At 48.3% G+C, this 15,000-nt stretch overlaps 1 protein-coding gene across 1 annotated transcript in view; it reads right to left on the bottom strand.

Moving 5' to 3' along the window:
- ADAM33 (ADAM metallopeptidase domain 33) overlaps positions 1-15,000 on the bottom strand; it is a gene marked incomplete at its 5' end in the record, with an annotated part of 71,587 nt that overhangs the window by 30,084 nt on the left and 26,503 nt on the right. The window contains 5 exons of the mRNA XM_081333319.1: positions 546-712; positions 2,740-2,811; positions 5,018-5,083; positions 7,270-7,453; positions 11,784-11,860. Coding sequence (XP_081189445.1) covers positions 546-712; positions 2,740-2,811; positions 5,018-5,083; positions 7,270-7,453; positions 11,784-11,860 — 566 coding nt within the window. The remainder of the gene's footprint in view (positions 1-545; positions 713-2,739; positions 2,812-5,017; positions 5,084-7,269; positions 7,454-11,783; positions 11,861-15,000) is intronic.

Genomic DNA, 15,000 nt, shown 5'->3' with positions numbered 1-15,000 from the left:
ATCATATATCTGTCTGTCTTTATATCTATCATATATCTGTCTGTCTTTATATCTATCTATCATATACATATCTATCTATCTATCTATCTATCTGTCTGTCTGTCTATCTAATGTCTTTATATTTATCTATCATATATCTGTCTGTCTTTATATCTATCATATATCTGTCTTTATATCTATCTATCATATACATATCTATCTATCTATCTATCTATCTATCTATCTATCTATCTATCTGTCTATCTAATGTCTTTATATTTATCTATCATATATCTGTCTGTCTTTGTATCTATCATATATCTGTCTGTCTTTATATCTATCTATCATATACCTATCTATCTATCTATCTATCTATCTATCTATCTATCTATCTATCTATCTATCTATCTATCTATCCATCTCATGCCAGGGGGAGCAGAAGTGCCCACAGTTAAGGAACAGAAGTCAAAAAAGTGAAGATGGCTGCCCACTGGAGCCTGGCCCTTCTTTTTCACCAGAGTTGTGCCGCCATCTTGACTTTGGGGGACGGCCGAGGAAGGACTCACGTGAGCAGCTGGGCGTTGTCGTGCTTCTTGCGGCTCCTCAGCGGCTTCTTCCACTGGAGAAAGGAGACGAGGGTGGCGTGGGCGTCCTGGCTGACCATGCACTTGTCTTGATCCGTCCAGACTTCCAGACCGATCAGGGCCACCTTGATGTTCAGAGACCTGTAGAACTGAGGGTGAGAAGCAGGAATTGGTCGCTGGGAAGAAAAATTGGGGAAAGGGTTCCCCGGCAGGTCCAGAGGCCAACTGGGTAACCCTGGGAAGGGGCTGCATCAGGTCTTTGCGTCTTGCATCCTTGAAGAAAAACTCCAAGAGGGAAGGGAGGGAGGGAGGGAGGGAGGGAGGAATAAAAGAGCAAAGGAAGGAATCGGGAGGGGGAGAGGAAGGAAGGAAGGAAGGAAGGAAGGAAGGAAGGGAGGGAGGGAGGGAGGGAGGAGAGAGGGAGGGAGGAAGGAGGGAGGGAGGAATAAAAGAGCAAAGGAAGGAATCGGGAGGGGAGAGGAAGGAAGGAAGGAAGGAAGGAAGGAAGGAAGGAAGGAAGGGAGGGAGGAGAGAGGGAGGGAGGAAGGAGGGAGGGAGGAATAAAAGAGCAAAGGAAGGAATCGGGAGGGGAGAGGAAGGAAGGAAGGAAGGAAGGAGAGAGGGAGGGAGGAAGGAGGGAGGGAGGAATAAAAGAGCAAAGGAAGGAATCGGGAGGGGAGAGGAAGGAAGGAAGGAAGGAAGGAAGGAAGGGAGGGAGGGAGGAGGGAGGGAGGAATAAAAGAGCAAAGGAAGGAATCGGGAGGGGGAGAGGAAGGAAGGAAGGAAGGAAGGAAGGAAGGAAGGGAGGGAGGGAGGGAGGGAGGGAGGAATAAAAGAGCAAACGAAGGAATCGGGAGGGGAGAGGAAGGAAGGAAGGAAGGAAGGGAGGGAGGGAGGGAGGGAGGGAGGGAGGAATAAAAGAGCAAACGAAGGAATCGGGAGGGGAGAGGAAGGAAGGAAGGAAGGAAGGAAGGAAGGGAGGGAGGGAGGAGAGAGGGAGGGAGGAAGGAGGGAGGGAGGAATAAAAGAGCAAAGGAAGGAATCGGGAGGGGAGAGGAAGGAAGGAAGGAAGGAAGGAGAGAGGGAGGGAGGAAGGAGGGAGGGAGGAATAAAAGAGCAAAGGAAGGAATCGGGAGGGGGAGAGGAAGGAAGGAAGGAAGGAAGGAAGGAAGGGAGGGAGGGAGGGAGGGAGGGAGGAATAAAAGAGCAAACGAAGGAATCGGGAGGGGAGAGGAAGGAAGGAAGGAAGGAAGGGAGGGAGGGAGGGAGGGAGGGAGGGAGGAATAAAAGAGCAAACGAAGGAATCGGGAGGGGAGAGGAAGGAAGGAAGGAAGGAAGGAAGGAAGGAAGGGAGGGAGGGAGGGAGGAATAAAAGAGCAAACGAAGGAATCGGGAGGGGAGAGGAAGGAAGGAAGGAAGGAAGGAAGGAAGGAAGGAAGGAAGGAAGGAAGGAAGGAAGGAAGGAAGGAAAGAAGGGAGAAGGAAGGGAGGGAGGGAGGAATAAAAGAGCAAACAAAAGAATCGGGAGGGGGAGAGGAAGGAAGGAAGGAGGGAGAGAGGGAGGGAAAGAGGGAGGGAGGAATAAAAGAGCAAACGAAGGAATCGGGAGGGGGAGGGGAAGGAAGGAAGGAGGGAGGGAGAGAAAGAAGGGAGGGAGGAAGGAAGGAAGGAAGGAGAGAGGGAGGGAGGAAGGAGGGAGGGAGGGAGGGAGGAATAAAAGAGCAAACGAAGGAATCGGGAGGGGGAGGGGAAGGAAGGAAGGAAGGAAGGAAGGAAGGAGAGAGGGAGGAAGGAGGGAAAGGGAGGGAGGAATAAAAGAGCAAACGAAGGAATCGGGAGGGGGAGGGGAAGGAAGGAAGGAAGGAAGGAGAGAGGGAGGAAGGAGGCAGGGAGGGAGGGAGGAATAAAAGAGCAAACGAAGGAATCGGGAGGGGGAGGGGAAGGAAGGAAGGAAGGAAGGAGAGAGGGAGGAAGGAGGCAGGGAGGGAGGGAGGAATAAAAGAGCAAACGAAGGAATCGGGAGGGGGAGGGGAAGGAAGGAAGGAAGGAAGGAGAGAGGGAGGGAGGGAGGGAGGAATAAAAGAGCAAACGAAGGAATCGGGAGGGGGAGAGGAAGGAAGGAAGGAAGGAGGGAGGGAGGGAGGAAGGAGTTGGTGGCTATTCAACCAGCAATTACCTTGTCTACATAATTAGCAATCTCCAGAATCCTTTGCTTTGTGACTCCCAAATTCAGCTTTTGAGCTCTAAACTGTGAAAGAACGATGAGTGAGAAAAAAAAGGAAGAGAACTACATGGCAAAAAGTTTCCTTCTTCCAAAAAGCTGAATTATCTTTTCCACAGCCACCAGTGTCCAAAGGCACACATCTATCGGCGCACGTATCCCCCTCCAAAAAAACCCCCACATTAAAGCAAAATTCAATGGCCAAACAGCCCCCACCCCATCAGGCCAGCAACCCACCTCCAAACCTTTTTGAACTTCTTCTCCTGGCAAAAACAAAGCTGGGAGAAGGAGACATTTGATACGGACAGGTAGGTTCTTCACAAACGACCATAATCCATCCTTCCCATTACAGTCGTTACGTCGCAAAAGTCACAAAACAAATCACTCGTCATCAAATCTCTGAACAACCTCACTCAGGGTCATCCAGAAAGTCCTTCAAGTGATGCCATAGTGCAGGGGTGGGCAACCTTGGCTCTTTTATGACTCGTGGACTTCAACTCCCTGAATTCGTGAGCCAGCCACGCTGAGCGGAAAGGGAGAGGTTTCAAAGCTGAGCCATGCTGGCTCAGGAATTTTGGGAGTTGAAGTCCACCAGTCATAAAAGAGCCAAGGTTGCCTACCCCTGAATTAGGGCAATAGACTTCAACTCCCAGAATTCCTGAGCCAGCATGGGGGAAACTAAGGCCCCTTCATGACTGGTGGACTTCAACTCCCAGAATTCCTGAGCCAGCCACGCTGAGGGGAAAGGGAGAGGTTTCCATGCTGAGCCAGGCTGGCTCAGGAATTCTGGGAGTTGAAGTCCACCAGTCATAAAAGAGCCAAGGTTGCCTACCCCTGAATTAGGGCAATAGACTTCAACTCCCAGAATTCCTGAGCCAGCATGGGGAATTATAGCCCCTTCATGACTCGTGGACTTCAACTCCCAGAATTCCTGAGCCAGCCACGCTGAGGGGAAAGGGAGAGGTTTCCAAGCTGAGCCATGCTGGCTCAGGAATTCTGGGAGTTGAAGTCCACGAGTCATAAAAGAGCCAAAGTTGCCTACCCCTGCCATAGTGGATCAAAAATGTCACAGGATGCGATGAAGGCAATCAACTTGAGGCTTTCCAAAGGGGTTAGACTAATTGATAGAAGACAAAGTTTTTTGGGAACCCTTTGATCTTCTAGTTCCTGCAGCTTCTGCGGTTTTGACTCATGGAAAGCCAGGAAAGTTTGGGTACATATCACGTTATCTCCTCTCTGAGTTTGGAAAAGATACAGTAATTTTGTTATTTAATCTTTTTTTCACAGAGACAGGAGATTCTAATTTTGTTAATTTGTCTGAAATAGTATCGGTTTCCTGCTTGAGCAAGGGGTCGGACTAGAAGACCTTCAAGATCCCTTCCAACTTTTTATTATTCTGTTAAAAGTCACAGGTGATCAGAGGAGAGGGAATGGCCCTGCCGTATGATCGAAGTTCTCCAAGATCTTCAAGACTGAGTGGGACATCAGAGAAAGAAAGAAAGAAAGAAAGAAAGAAAGAAAGAAAGAAAGAAAGAAAGAAAGAAAGAAAGAAAGAAAGAAAGAAAGAAAGAAAGAAAGAAAGAAAGAAAGAAAGAAAGAAAGAAAGAAAGAAAGAAAGAAAGAAGAGAAGGAAGGAAGAAAAAGAAAGAAAGAAAGAAAGGGGAGAAGGAAGGAAGAAAAAGAAGAAAGAAAGAAAGAAAGAAAGAAAGAAAGAAAGAAAGAAAGAAAGAAAGAAAGAAAGAAAGAAAGAAAGAAAGGGAAAGAAAGATGAAGGAAGAAAGGAGGAAGGAGAAAAAGAAAGAGAAAAGAGGAAGGAGAGAGAGAGGAAGAAAAGGAAGGAAGGAGAGAAAGAAAGAAAGAGAGAGAGAGAAAGAAAGAGAGAGAGAAAGAAAGAAAGAAAGAAAGAAAGAAAGAAAGAAAGAAAGAAAAAGAAAGAAAGAAAGAAAAGGAAGAAGGAAGAAAGAGAAAGAAAGAAAGAAAGAAAGAAAGGGGAGAAAGAAAGAAAGAAAGAAAGAAAGAAAGAAAGAAAGAAAGAAAGAAAGAAAGAAAGAAAGAAAGAAAGAAAGACCGTATTACAGCCTGGTCCAAAGAGAGTCCGTACTGTCTCTCTCTGAGGGTCCCGCTCAATCCCGAAGGCCACAGGGATTTAGGCCTCTACTGGTCTGATCCTGGGGCTAACTGGGAAGTTCGGGAGTTGGGTTCCCTCCCAGCTGGAAGAGAAAGCGATCCTCACCAGGGAATAATCGGCCACGATGAAAAGCTCCATGTACTTCAAGGCTCTCCAGGAATCCCTCCTTTTCTGCAAGAGAAACGGTTTCGTAGCACCGAGAGGGGGGGGGAAAGAAGGCAGCGAAGGGACCCCAGAACTGATCACCCTTTTCCACTCCCCGAAAAAGACTAGTGGCCAGGACCAAATGCGGGAATCAAAATATTTATATTTATATTTATTAAATTCTTATACCGCCCTTCTCCCGAAGGACTCAGGGCGGAGTACAGAGCAATGAATATCAAAACACAACTGTGCAAGTCCTTTCTCGGCTTGGTAGAAACCCAGACGGTCCTACCTCCCTTAGCGTAACTTAAAGGTGGTCTGTTAATCAAATGAGCATTGGGGGGGACCCTCCCCCACCCGTTCCCCCCCCTCCCCCCATGAATCATTAAAAAGTCACAACTTCCACAGTTGGCTATTTTTGCGGACGGTCGATCAGGAAGTCGCGTCCTGACAGAACAAGAAAAAAAGGAAGCAAAGGAAGAGAATACGATTAGACATTTCTCCACCTTTCATTTCCTGTCTGTCTCCTCTCTCCGCCCAACTGCAGGCCGTCCTCGACTTACGACTGTTCATTTAGCGACCGTTCAAATTGACAACGGCGCTTTGGAAATGAAAAGGTTGACTTTGGTTTCCGTCGGTAAGATAGATTGGTCGTTAGAGAAACGGCTGGTTATATAACAGGGGTAGAGCCAAGGTTGCCTACCCTTGTTATATACTAACGGGTAAGAGCAAAAAAGTCGAGGCCGGAGTGTTTTTATCTTGTCCTGGGCTAAAAAGAGTCAACGCCTTTTCTTTCTTTTTTTTTCCCCCCTCGTATCTCCCATTTTATTTTATTTTTCCCTCTCTTTTTCCTCCCCCTGATTTCTTATTTCTATTTTTTTTTCTATTTTACCTATTGAATAAATAAATAAATGGAAATTAAAACCGGGAGAAAAAAGTAAAAAAAAAATTAAGAAAGAAAGAAAGAAAGAAAGAAAGAAAGAAAGAAAAGAAAGAAAGAAAGAAAGAAAGAAAGAAAGAAAGAAAGAAAGAAAGAAAGAAAGAAAGAAAGAAAGAAAGGAAAGAAAGAAAGAGGGAGGGAGGGTGGGAGGGAGGGAAGGAGGGAGGGAGGGAGGAAGGAAGGAAGGAAGGAAGGAAGGAAGGAAGGGAGGGAGGCAGACAGGAAGTAAGGAAGGAAAAAGAAAAGAGAAGGGAGGGAGGGAGGGAGGGAGGGAGGAAAGAAAGAAAGAAAGAAAGAAAGAAAGAAAGAAAGAAAGAAGAAAGAAAGGAAAGAAAGAAAGAAAGAAAAGAAAAGAGAAGGGAGGGAGGGAGGGAGGGAGGGAGGAGGGAGGAAAGAAAGAAAGAAAGAAAGAAAGAAAGAAAGAAAGAAAGAAAGAAAGAAAGAAAGAAAGAAGGAAGGAAGGAGGGAGGAAGGAAAAAGGAAAAGAGAAGGGAAGGAGGAAAGAGAAAGAAAGAATGAAAGAAAAAAGGGGAAGGGAGGGAAAAATAAAAGAGAAGGGAGGAAAGAGAAAAAGAAAAGAAAAAAAGAAAAGAAAGAAAGAAAGAAAAAAGAAAAAAAGAAAGAAAGAAAGAAAAAAAGAAAGAAAGAAAGAAAGAAAGAAGTGACATGACCATTTTTCACACTTAAGCGACCACTGTAGCATCCCCGTGGCCACGTGATCAAAATTCAGACGCTTGGCCACTGGTTCATATTTACGACGGTCACGGTGTCCCAGGGTTGTGTGAACCCCTTTTGCGACTTTCTGTCAAGCAAAATCAATGGGGGAAGCCAGATTCGCTTAACGACCGTGTTCCTAACTCAAGAACTGCGGCGATTCACTTAGCAAGGGTGGCAAGGAAGGTCGTAAAATGGGGCAAGGCTCACTTAACAAATACCTCGCTTAGCAATGTGTATCTGGGCTCAATTGTGGTCGTAAGTAGAGGACCAGCTGTACACCTTCCTTCCTCCCGCCCCCGCCCCCCCGGCAACTTCTACGCTCTACGTCAGGCGTCTTCCAACTTGGCCCTTTTGTGACTCGTGGACTTCAACTCCCAGAATTCCTCAGCCAGGCAAGCTGGCTGAGGAATTCTGGGAGTTGAAGTCCACAAGTCATAAAAGCGCCACGTTGGAAGACTCCTGCTCTACGTCTTGCTTCCACGCATCTAACGGAGAGTCGGGGCCTGATCTCCTCCAACTTAGCCAGGGCGAGATCCGAAAACGGGGCTCCTCTTACCCGCTTCGATGGCCGGAAGAGTCCAGCGACGTCGGCCACGCTGCTGGGCAGCAGGTCCCCTTGTTGGCACGTCCCCCCTTTGATCACCACGTCCTCCGCCCGGTAGAGGGTGTGAGCTTCGGAAGTGGGGTCCGCGGGGGGTTTCAGGTAGTAGCTGCTGTTGTGACTGAGGACAATCAGCCCGCTGGGTGGAGAGAAAAAAGAATGGGATGGTGGATGGTCCCTCCCCCCCCCCCCCGTCTGGCAGGGCTCAGGAGCTCAAGGGGATGCCGTAACAAGAAGCTTTGGGACACCCTGGAGCAGCGTTTCTCAGCCGTAGGCATTGAAGTGGTGGTAGGACTAGAATTTGGCTCTCCTCCCTCCTCTCTCCTCCCTCCTCCCTCCCTTCTCCCTTTCTCTTTCCTTCCCTCCATCTCTCTCCTTCCCTCCCTCTCTCCATCTCTTTCCCTCCCTCCCTCCCTCCATCCCTCTCCCTTTCTCTCTCCTTCCCTCTCTCCCTCTCTCCCTCCCCTCCATCTCTCTCTCCCTCCCTCCTTTTCCCTCCCTCTCTCCCTTTCTCTTTCCTTCCCTCCATCTCTCTCCTTCCTTCCCTCCCTCTCTCCCTCCCTCCTCTCCCTCTCTCCCTCCCTCCCTCCATCTCTCCCTCCCTCCCTCCCTCTCTTTCCCTCCCTCCCTCTCTCCCTCCCTCCCTCCCTCCATCTCCCTCCCTCCCTCCCTCCATCTCTGTCTCCCTCCCTCTCCCTTACTTTCTCTCTCCTTCCCTCCCTCTATCCCTCCCTCCCCTCCCTCCATCTCTTTCCCTCCCTCCATCTCTCTCCCTCCCTCCCTCCCTCCATCTCTCCCTCCCTCCCTCCCTTTCCCTCCCTCCATCTCTCCCTCCATCCCTCCCTCCATCTCCCTCCCTCCCTCCCTCCATCTCTGTCTCCCTCCCTCCCTCTCCCTTACTTTCTCTCTCCTTCCCTCCCTCTATCCCTCCCTCCCTCCCTCCATCTCTTTCCCTCCCTCCATCTCTCTCCCTCCCTCCCTCCATCTCTCCCTCTCTCCCTCCCTCCATCTCTCTCTCCCTCTCTCCCTCCCTCTCTCCCCCCCACCTTGACTGAGTGATCCACTCAAAATAGACTTTAGAGTGACGTTTCTTAAACATGGCCACTTGAAGATGTGTGGACTTCAATTCCCAGAATTCCCCCCAAAGCTCTGACTGTGGAATTCTGGGAACTGAAGTCCACGCATCTTCCACCGGCCAACTGAAGAGACACTGCTCTCCAATGTGACTGACTTTCAGACATTTGGTCACTGCTTTCTCACGTCCCCTTCGCCTTCGTTTCCTGTGAGCTGAGCAGCTCCAGATCTTCCCTCTGTAGCGGCGATTTTATCCCGGGGCCAACCTTCACCTCACCTTCACCTCAAAAACCCAGAAAATAGCCAGGCTATTTGAGTCCTTTCTCAAATAAGGTTTGGGTTCACCTCGCCAAATCTGGCATGCAACTGGCAAGCAAAGATCTTGGCTGGTGCTATTTCCTGTGACTTCAACGCAAAAACCACTCAGGCTTGAAACTCTTCATCCCGAGTTCAAACCACAACGGTCCAAATTAAAAATAGCCATCCTAACCGTGCTAAAAGTGTCTCGTGTTGCGGACAGCCCTCCTTGGGTTTGAAAGCCAGGCTCTGAAACTCAAACAGAGCCTTTTTCACCGCATCCACGAAGACCGACTAGCGGTTAGGACACATGATGGAAATTCTTTAATTTCACCAAATATGGACAGGCTCCCCACCAGAGTTTCAAACGAGAAACGGTGAGCATCCTAGACCGAGCTAAGTTACAAAATACGCGGCTAGAGAATTCCTGAAAGCTTGGGCATCAACAGGCACCTAGAGATAAACAACATTTACACAACATTCAAAAGAGGCAAACAAATGGTTAAAAAGGAAACAAAAAGACCGGAAACGCCTCCTCGCCAGCTATCAACAAAAAGATAAGCAGGGATTAACACCCGACAAACAATCAAGCAGACAACAATACCCCAATCGAGGAACTACCACCTCAGACAAACAAACTAATAGTAAATGGCAACCTGATTGAAGAACCATCAACAACACTCCCCCAATACTGACAGGAGAAGCCACAACTACAGTCCCTTCTAGTGCTGATGGTGTTACCTAGTTGGGAAATGAAACATCTGCAAGAAAACCACCAAGAACCAAGGAAACCACAAATTGTCATCCTCCTCCTCCTCCTCCTCCTCACCACAGCCTTCTAGCACTGATGATGTTATCTAGTTGGGTCATGAAATGTCCGCAAAAAAACCAGCGAGCTTAGAGACCACCAAGGACCCCACAGTCCTCCTCCTCCTCCTATGGAATGGAATGGAATAGAATAGAATAGAATTGAACAGAATTGAATTAATGGAATGGAGAATAGAATAGAATAGAATAGAATAGAATAGAATAGAATAGAATAGAATAGAATAGAATAGAATAGAATAGAATAGAATAGAATAGAATAGAATAGAATAGAATAGAATAGAATAGAATAAGAATAGAATTTGAATAGAAATAGAATAGAATAGAATAGAATAGAATAGAACAGAATAGAATAGAATAGAATAGAAATAGAATAGAAATAGAATAGAATAGAATAGAATAGAATAGAATAGAATAGAATAGAATAGAATAAGAATAGAATAAGAATAGAATAAGAATAGAATAAGAATAGAATAAAATAGCTCTTTGAACTCTAAAATCCTAGAACATTTTTGGCATTTAGTGCCTTCCTAGGTAATGATCTCCTGGTGGCCTCCTTTCCAATTGCTCTCCCTGCTTCTTTCTTCCCCAGTATTTTTTTTTGAATGGGGCCTGGAATCGTAGCTTGTCCTTTTCGTTTGGGGCTGGCCAACCCCTGGCCCTTTCCCCTCCACTTTCTCCTGACAGACCCATTCCTGGGAATCCTGCAAATCTGGATGCCTTTGAAGGAGGCTGATGTTTTCCCAGACGTTTGCAGGGGAGGGGAGGTGGAAGAGCTGGGGTGGGGTGGGGGTGGAAATGGAGGCTCGGCTGTTCCTGCATGGAAACCTCCCCCCCCTTTCCATCCCCGCGCGCGCGGGAGTCGGCTTCTGCAGGACCCAAAATAGCCCTGCCAACCACTCTCTTTGGCTGAGCCAAGAATGTTGGCTAGTGCAGTCATCCTTCAGTTATGCAGCCCCACATGGAGAGACACCCCCCCCTTCCTTCTCTCTCACGGGCAGACCTCATTCCGGACTCCTGATGTCAGCCAGACAAGGCCACGGAGAGCCACGGAAATCTCTCTGCTTTCCGAGCACGGCTGGATCTGAATTCAAACCTCAGAGTTGTGCATGGCTGCAAGGCTGATTTCCCTTCCTTTTCGTTGCCCGGAGATGCAAACGCTCCAACGGTTTTATATTGTGTTTTGATAAGGACGGACATGACACATTCCCAGGCGGGCCTCTTCCTAATTTGCAAGGGATGGAGACGGGGCAGAAACATTGATTATTCGGAGCCCTTGCGGCTACTTAAAGCAGCTATTAAGGCCGTAAAGCAGCATTGCCCAGCCTCGACCAATGTGCGGACTTCAACTCCCAGAATTCCCCAAACCAGCGCAGGGGGAATTCTGGGAGTTGAAGTCCCACCAAGTGGTTGGCATTAAGAAATATTGCTTTTACGGCAGGGGTCTTCAAACTTGGCCCTTTGAGGACTTGTGGACTTCAACTCCCAGAATTCCTCAACCAACATGCCTGGCTGAGGAATTCTGGGAGTTGAAGTCCACCATAAATGGGCCAAGTTTGAAGACCTCTGATGTGTACTTTAAAAGGAGTGGACTTCAGCTCCCAGAATTCCTCAGCCAGCGTGCCTGACTGAGGAATTCTGGGAGTTGTAGTCCACAAGTCATCAAAGGGCCAAGCTTTGAAGACCCCTGATATAGACTTTAAGAGGAGTGGACTTCAGCTCCCAGAATTCCTCAGCCAGCGTGCCTGACTGAGGAATTCTGGGAGTTGTAGTCCACAAGTCATCAAAGGGCCAAGCTTTGAAGACCCCTGCTTTACGGCCTCAATTAGGTCCTTTAAGTAACTGAATTCTGGGAATTGAAGTCCACCCACCTTAAAGTGCTCAAGGTTGAGAAATGATGCCTAAGGAAATAAAGATAGGACTTGGGGTGCCATAATAGCAGGCTTCCAATATCTTTGCCACAAAGAAGTGGGGGGAGGGGTCCACCTATTCTCCAAAGCACCAGAAGTCCAGGACAAGAAACAATGGATGGAAACTAAATCAAGGATAAAAGCAACCTGGAATGAAGGATTAACTTCCTGACAGTGAGGACAATCAACCAGGGGAACTGCTCGCCACCAGAAGTTGTGGGTGCTGCAAAACTGGAGGCTTTTAAGAAGAGACTGGACAGCCATTTGCCTGAAATGGTACAGGATCTCCTGCATGAGCAGTGGGTTGGACTAGAAGACCTCCGGGGTCCCTTCCAACTCTGTTCTTCTGTATTGCTTTCTTACCTGAAGCCGGAGCAGGTCGTGAGCACCACCCAGGAATCCAGGTGTCCTCGGACGTAGCCGTGAAAATAACACCATTCCTGGAAAAATGCAGACAGTCCTCAACGTACGACCACAACAACATTACCGTTGCTAAGCCAGACAGCCATTGAGTCAGTTTTGTCCCGTTTTACGACCTTCCTGGCCACGACCGTTGGGTCGTTAAGCAAACCCGGCTTCCCTCGTTGACTCTGCTCGTCAGAAGGTCGCCAAAGGGGAAGTCACGTGACACCACCCCCCGCCCCAGGGACGCTGCGACCGTCGCAAATCCGCGCCGGTGGCCAGGCGTCTGAATTTTGATCATGTGACCCTGGGGAATGCGGCAACGAACGGTCGTAAGTGTGAACGACGGGTCATTAGGCGCTTGTTTCGCTGCCGTTAACTTTTGAACAGCCACTAAACGGCCCGTCGTAAGTCGAAGACCAGCAATTCTTCGCTGGGTAAGATGGTGGCGAGCTTTGCCTGCAGAATCCCTCAGGATTTCTCTAGAGCATCTGAAGGCTGATTAAAATTAATCATCAAGCTAATTTCATCCCAGCTGATTGTTTGTTTTTCATCCCAGCTGATTGTTGATCATTTGAACTAATTCCATTTTAAGGGCGCTGGAGCACAACGCCGCATCTCAAACGGCTGACAACTAAAAATAATCTCGGCTGTATTTACTCGTCTCTTCCACGGAGTCCCTGGCTTTGACAGCTCGCAAGGAATGACTCCGAGAACTCTGCTCCTTGCCCAAAGTTGGGTGTACGCATCTTGTTAAGCCAGGGGTCCACGGAGATTCCCCGTCCTCCAGGTCAGGGTTGTCCCAAAGGTGGTTTTTTCCAACTGGACCTTCTTGGGGTTGTTGTTTTTTTACCTTGAAGGAGTTTCACTTCTCATCCCAGAAGCTTCTTCGGTTCTGAGTGAACGGTGGAGGACGGAAGGGTTTATATTCTTGGCCGTCATCTGGTCGTTCGTACTCTCTCCGAGAGTCGTTGTGGCCCCTTGGGAGTTTTACCCGTGCCCTGAATAGCACAAATGGCTGGGGGGACCTTCTTGGAATTGCTGAGCGGACTGTGTTGTAAACACAATCCTTGTGACTCTCCCAACGGGCCCTGCATCCAATCCAAAGAAAATTCCCAGCCGGAGCTCCTCGACCACAGACGGAGCAGAGAACAACAAATGAAGCAACGTTGTCGTTCCGTACGTTGCCCGAAATCTGAAACCGCTCGAGAGGATTTTCAAACCACACAATGTGTGTGCGCGCTTTAAACCCAAGGGTTCACTAAGGCAGAAGCTTGTCCACCCTGAGAATTAAACACCCAGGCACAAGCGGAGCAATGTGATTGATTGATTGATTGATTGATTGATTGATTGATTGATTGATTGAATTTATATACCGCCCTATTCCCGAAGGACTCAGGGCGGTTCACAGGGCAAGTTAAAAACAATACAAAAAGAGAGAATAAAATAAGATTAAATTAATACAAGCCCACATATATATGCAGTACAAGACGGGAAGTCCACATTCTGGACCGAGGGGACCGCTGGTTTGGAAGAGGGGTCAAAGAGCCCATCTCTAGGTTAAAATTGAACAGCCCTCCCTCAACAGAAGGGGGGGGATACGACACACAAACACAGACACGCAGACACACCCATCTTTTGTTTACAACACAGTCCGTTCAGTAGTTCCAAGGAGGCTCCACACCCATTTGCACCACTCAGGTGATCCCGAGGACACAGATGAATCTCCAAGTGGCCTCGACGATTCTCAGAAAGAGGACCAACGACCAGATGACTGCAAGGAATATGCCTCCTTCCATCCTCCACCATTCAGCCAGAACCAAAGAAAGCTTCTTAGATGAGAAGCGAAACCTCTTCGTGGGGAAAAAAACAACCCGAGAAAGTTCCGTTGGCTCTTGGGGGAAAAAATCACCTTTCTTAAGGAAGGGAGAGAAAACGAGAGATAATTTACAATCTGGCGGCAGCGGCGGCGGTTTTAAACGGGTGGCCTTTCCCCTTTCCTCAGCCGCCGCGTGCCCAAATCGATTCCCGAAAGTCGCATCAAATCGTTGCCTTTCCCCTCTCGTCTCCCCGACCTACTGAAATAAGATTTTCCCAGAAAAAGCTAATTAACCCATCGGATTTTTAAAACAAAGAATGCATTTGTGCGAGCAGAAGGGAACGGAGAACACAAGACTCGAACAACGTCAAAGGCTGATTTTGAACATCAGCTGGATAATTTCTTCCTCTTTTTTTGACTCAAGGCTGCAAAAGCCGTTGTCCAAGCGTGTCGGACACGCTCACAAAAACGCTTTGCATCCAGGCACGGTCCAGGAAGCTTACATTTTCCAGATGAATGGCTCTTAACGATACTGAATTAACATTCAAACTCAGTCCCGGAAGGATGCTGAGCTGCTTGTGGACAGGCGGAAGCACGGGGGTTAAGAGTGAAAACCACACTTCGAGGCTAGTTAACATGGTGTTGCGGTGCATTCGTGCAAATACAGGTAGTGCTCGGCTTATCTCCACGACTGAGGCTCCAACTTTCCGTTGCTAAGCGAGTTAAGGGAGTTCTGTCCCATTTTACGACCTTCCTCGCCAGGGTCGTTAAGTGAGTCACCGCAGGGTGATAAGCTACTAACCGGGTCGTTAAGTGAATCGGGCTTCCCCCTTGACTTTGCTCGCCGGAAGGTGGCAAAAGGGGGATCGTGTGACAAACACCCCCTGCGGACGCGGCGACCGTCATAATTGCGAGTCAGTTGCCGGGCATCTGAATATGGATCACGTGACCACGGGAAAGCGGCGACGGTCGTTAAGTGTGGAAAACGGTCCTAAGTCCCTTTTTTTCCAGTGCCGTCATAACTTTGATCACTAAATGAACCGTCGTAACTCGAGGACGGTTATGACCACAGTTAACAACCCTGGCCAGGAAAGTTGTAAAACGGGACAAAACCCGTTTGACAAACGTCTCGCTTAGCGAAGATAATTTATGTCGCTAAGCGAGAGGTTTGTCAAATGAAGTTTTGTCCCGTTTTACAACTTTTCTGGCCAGGGTTGTTAAGTGAATCACTGCAGTTCTCAGATTAATAACACAGTTGTTAAGTGACTCCGGCTTCCCCCATTGACGCTGCTGCTGGTCGGAAGGTCGCAAAAGGGGGATCCCGTCAGCCCAGGGACACAGCAGCCGTCATAAATATGA

This window comes from Vipera berus (assembly GCF_964194415.1).
Source record: "Vipera berus genome assembly, chromosome: 7".
Classification (NCBI taxonomy): domain Eukaryota; kingdom Metazoa; phylum Chordata; class Lepidosauria; order Squamata; family Viperidae; genus Vipera; species Vipera berus.
The sequence above is the reverse complement of the archived record's forward strand: the minus strand, read 5'-3'. Positions and strand labels throughout refer to the sequence as shown.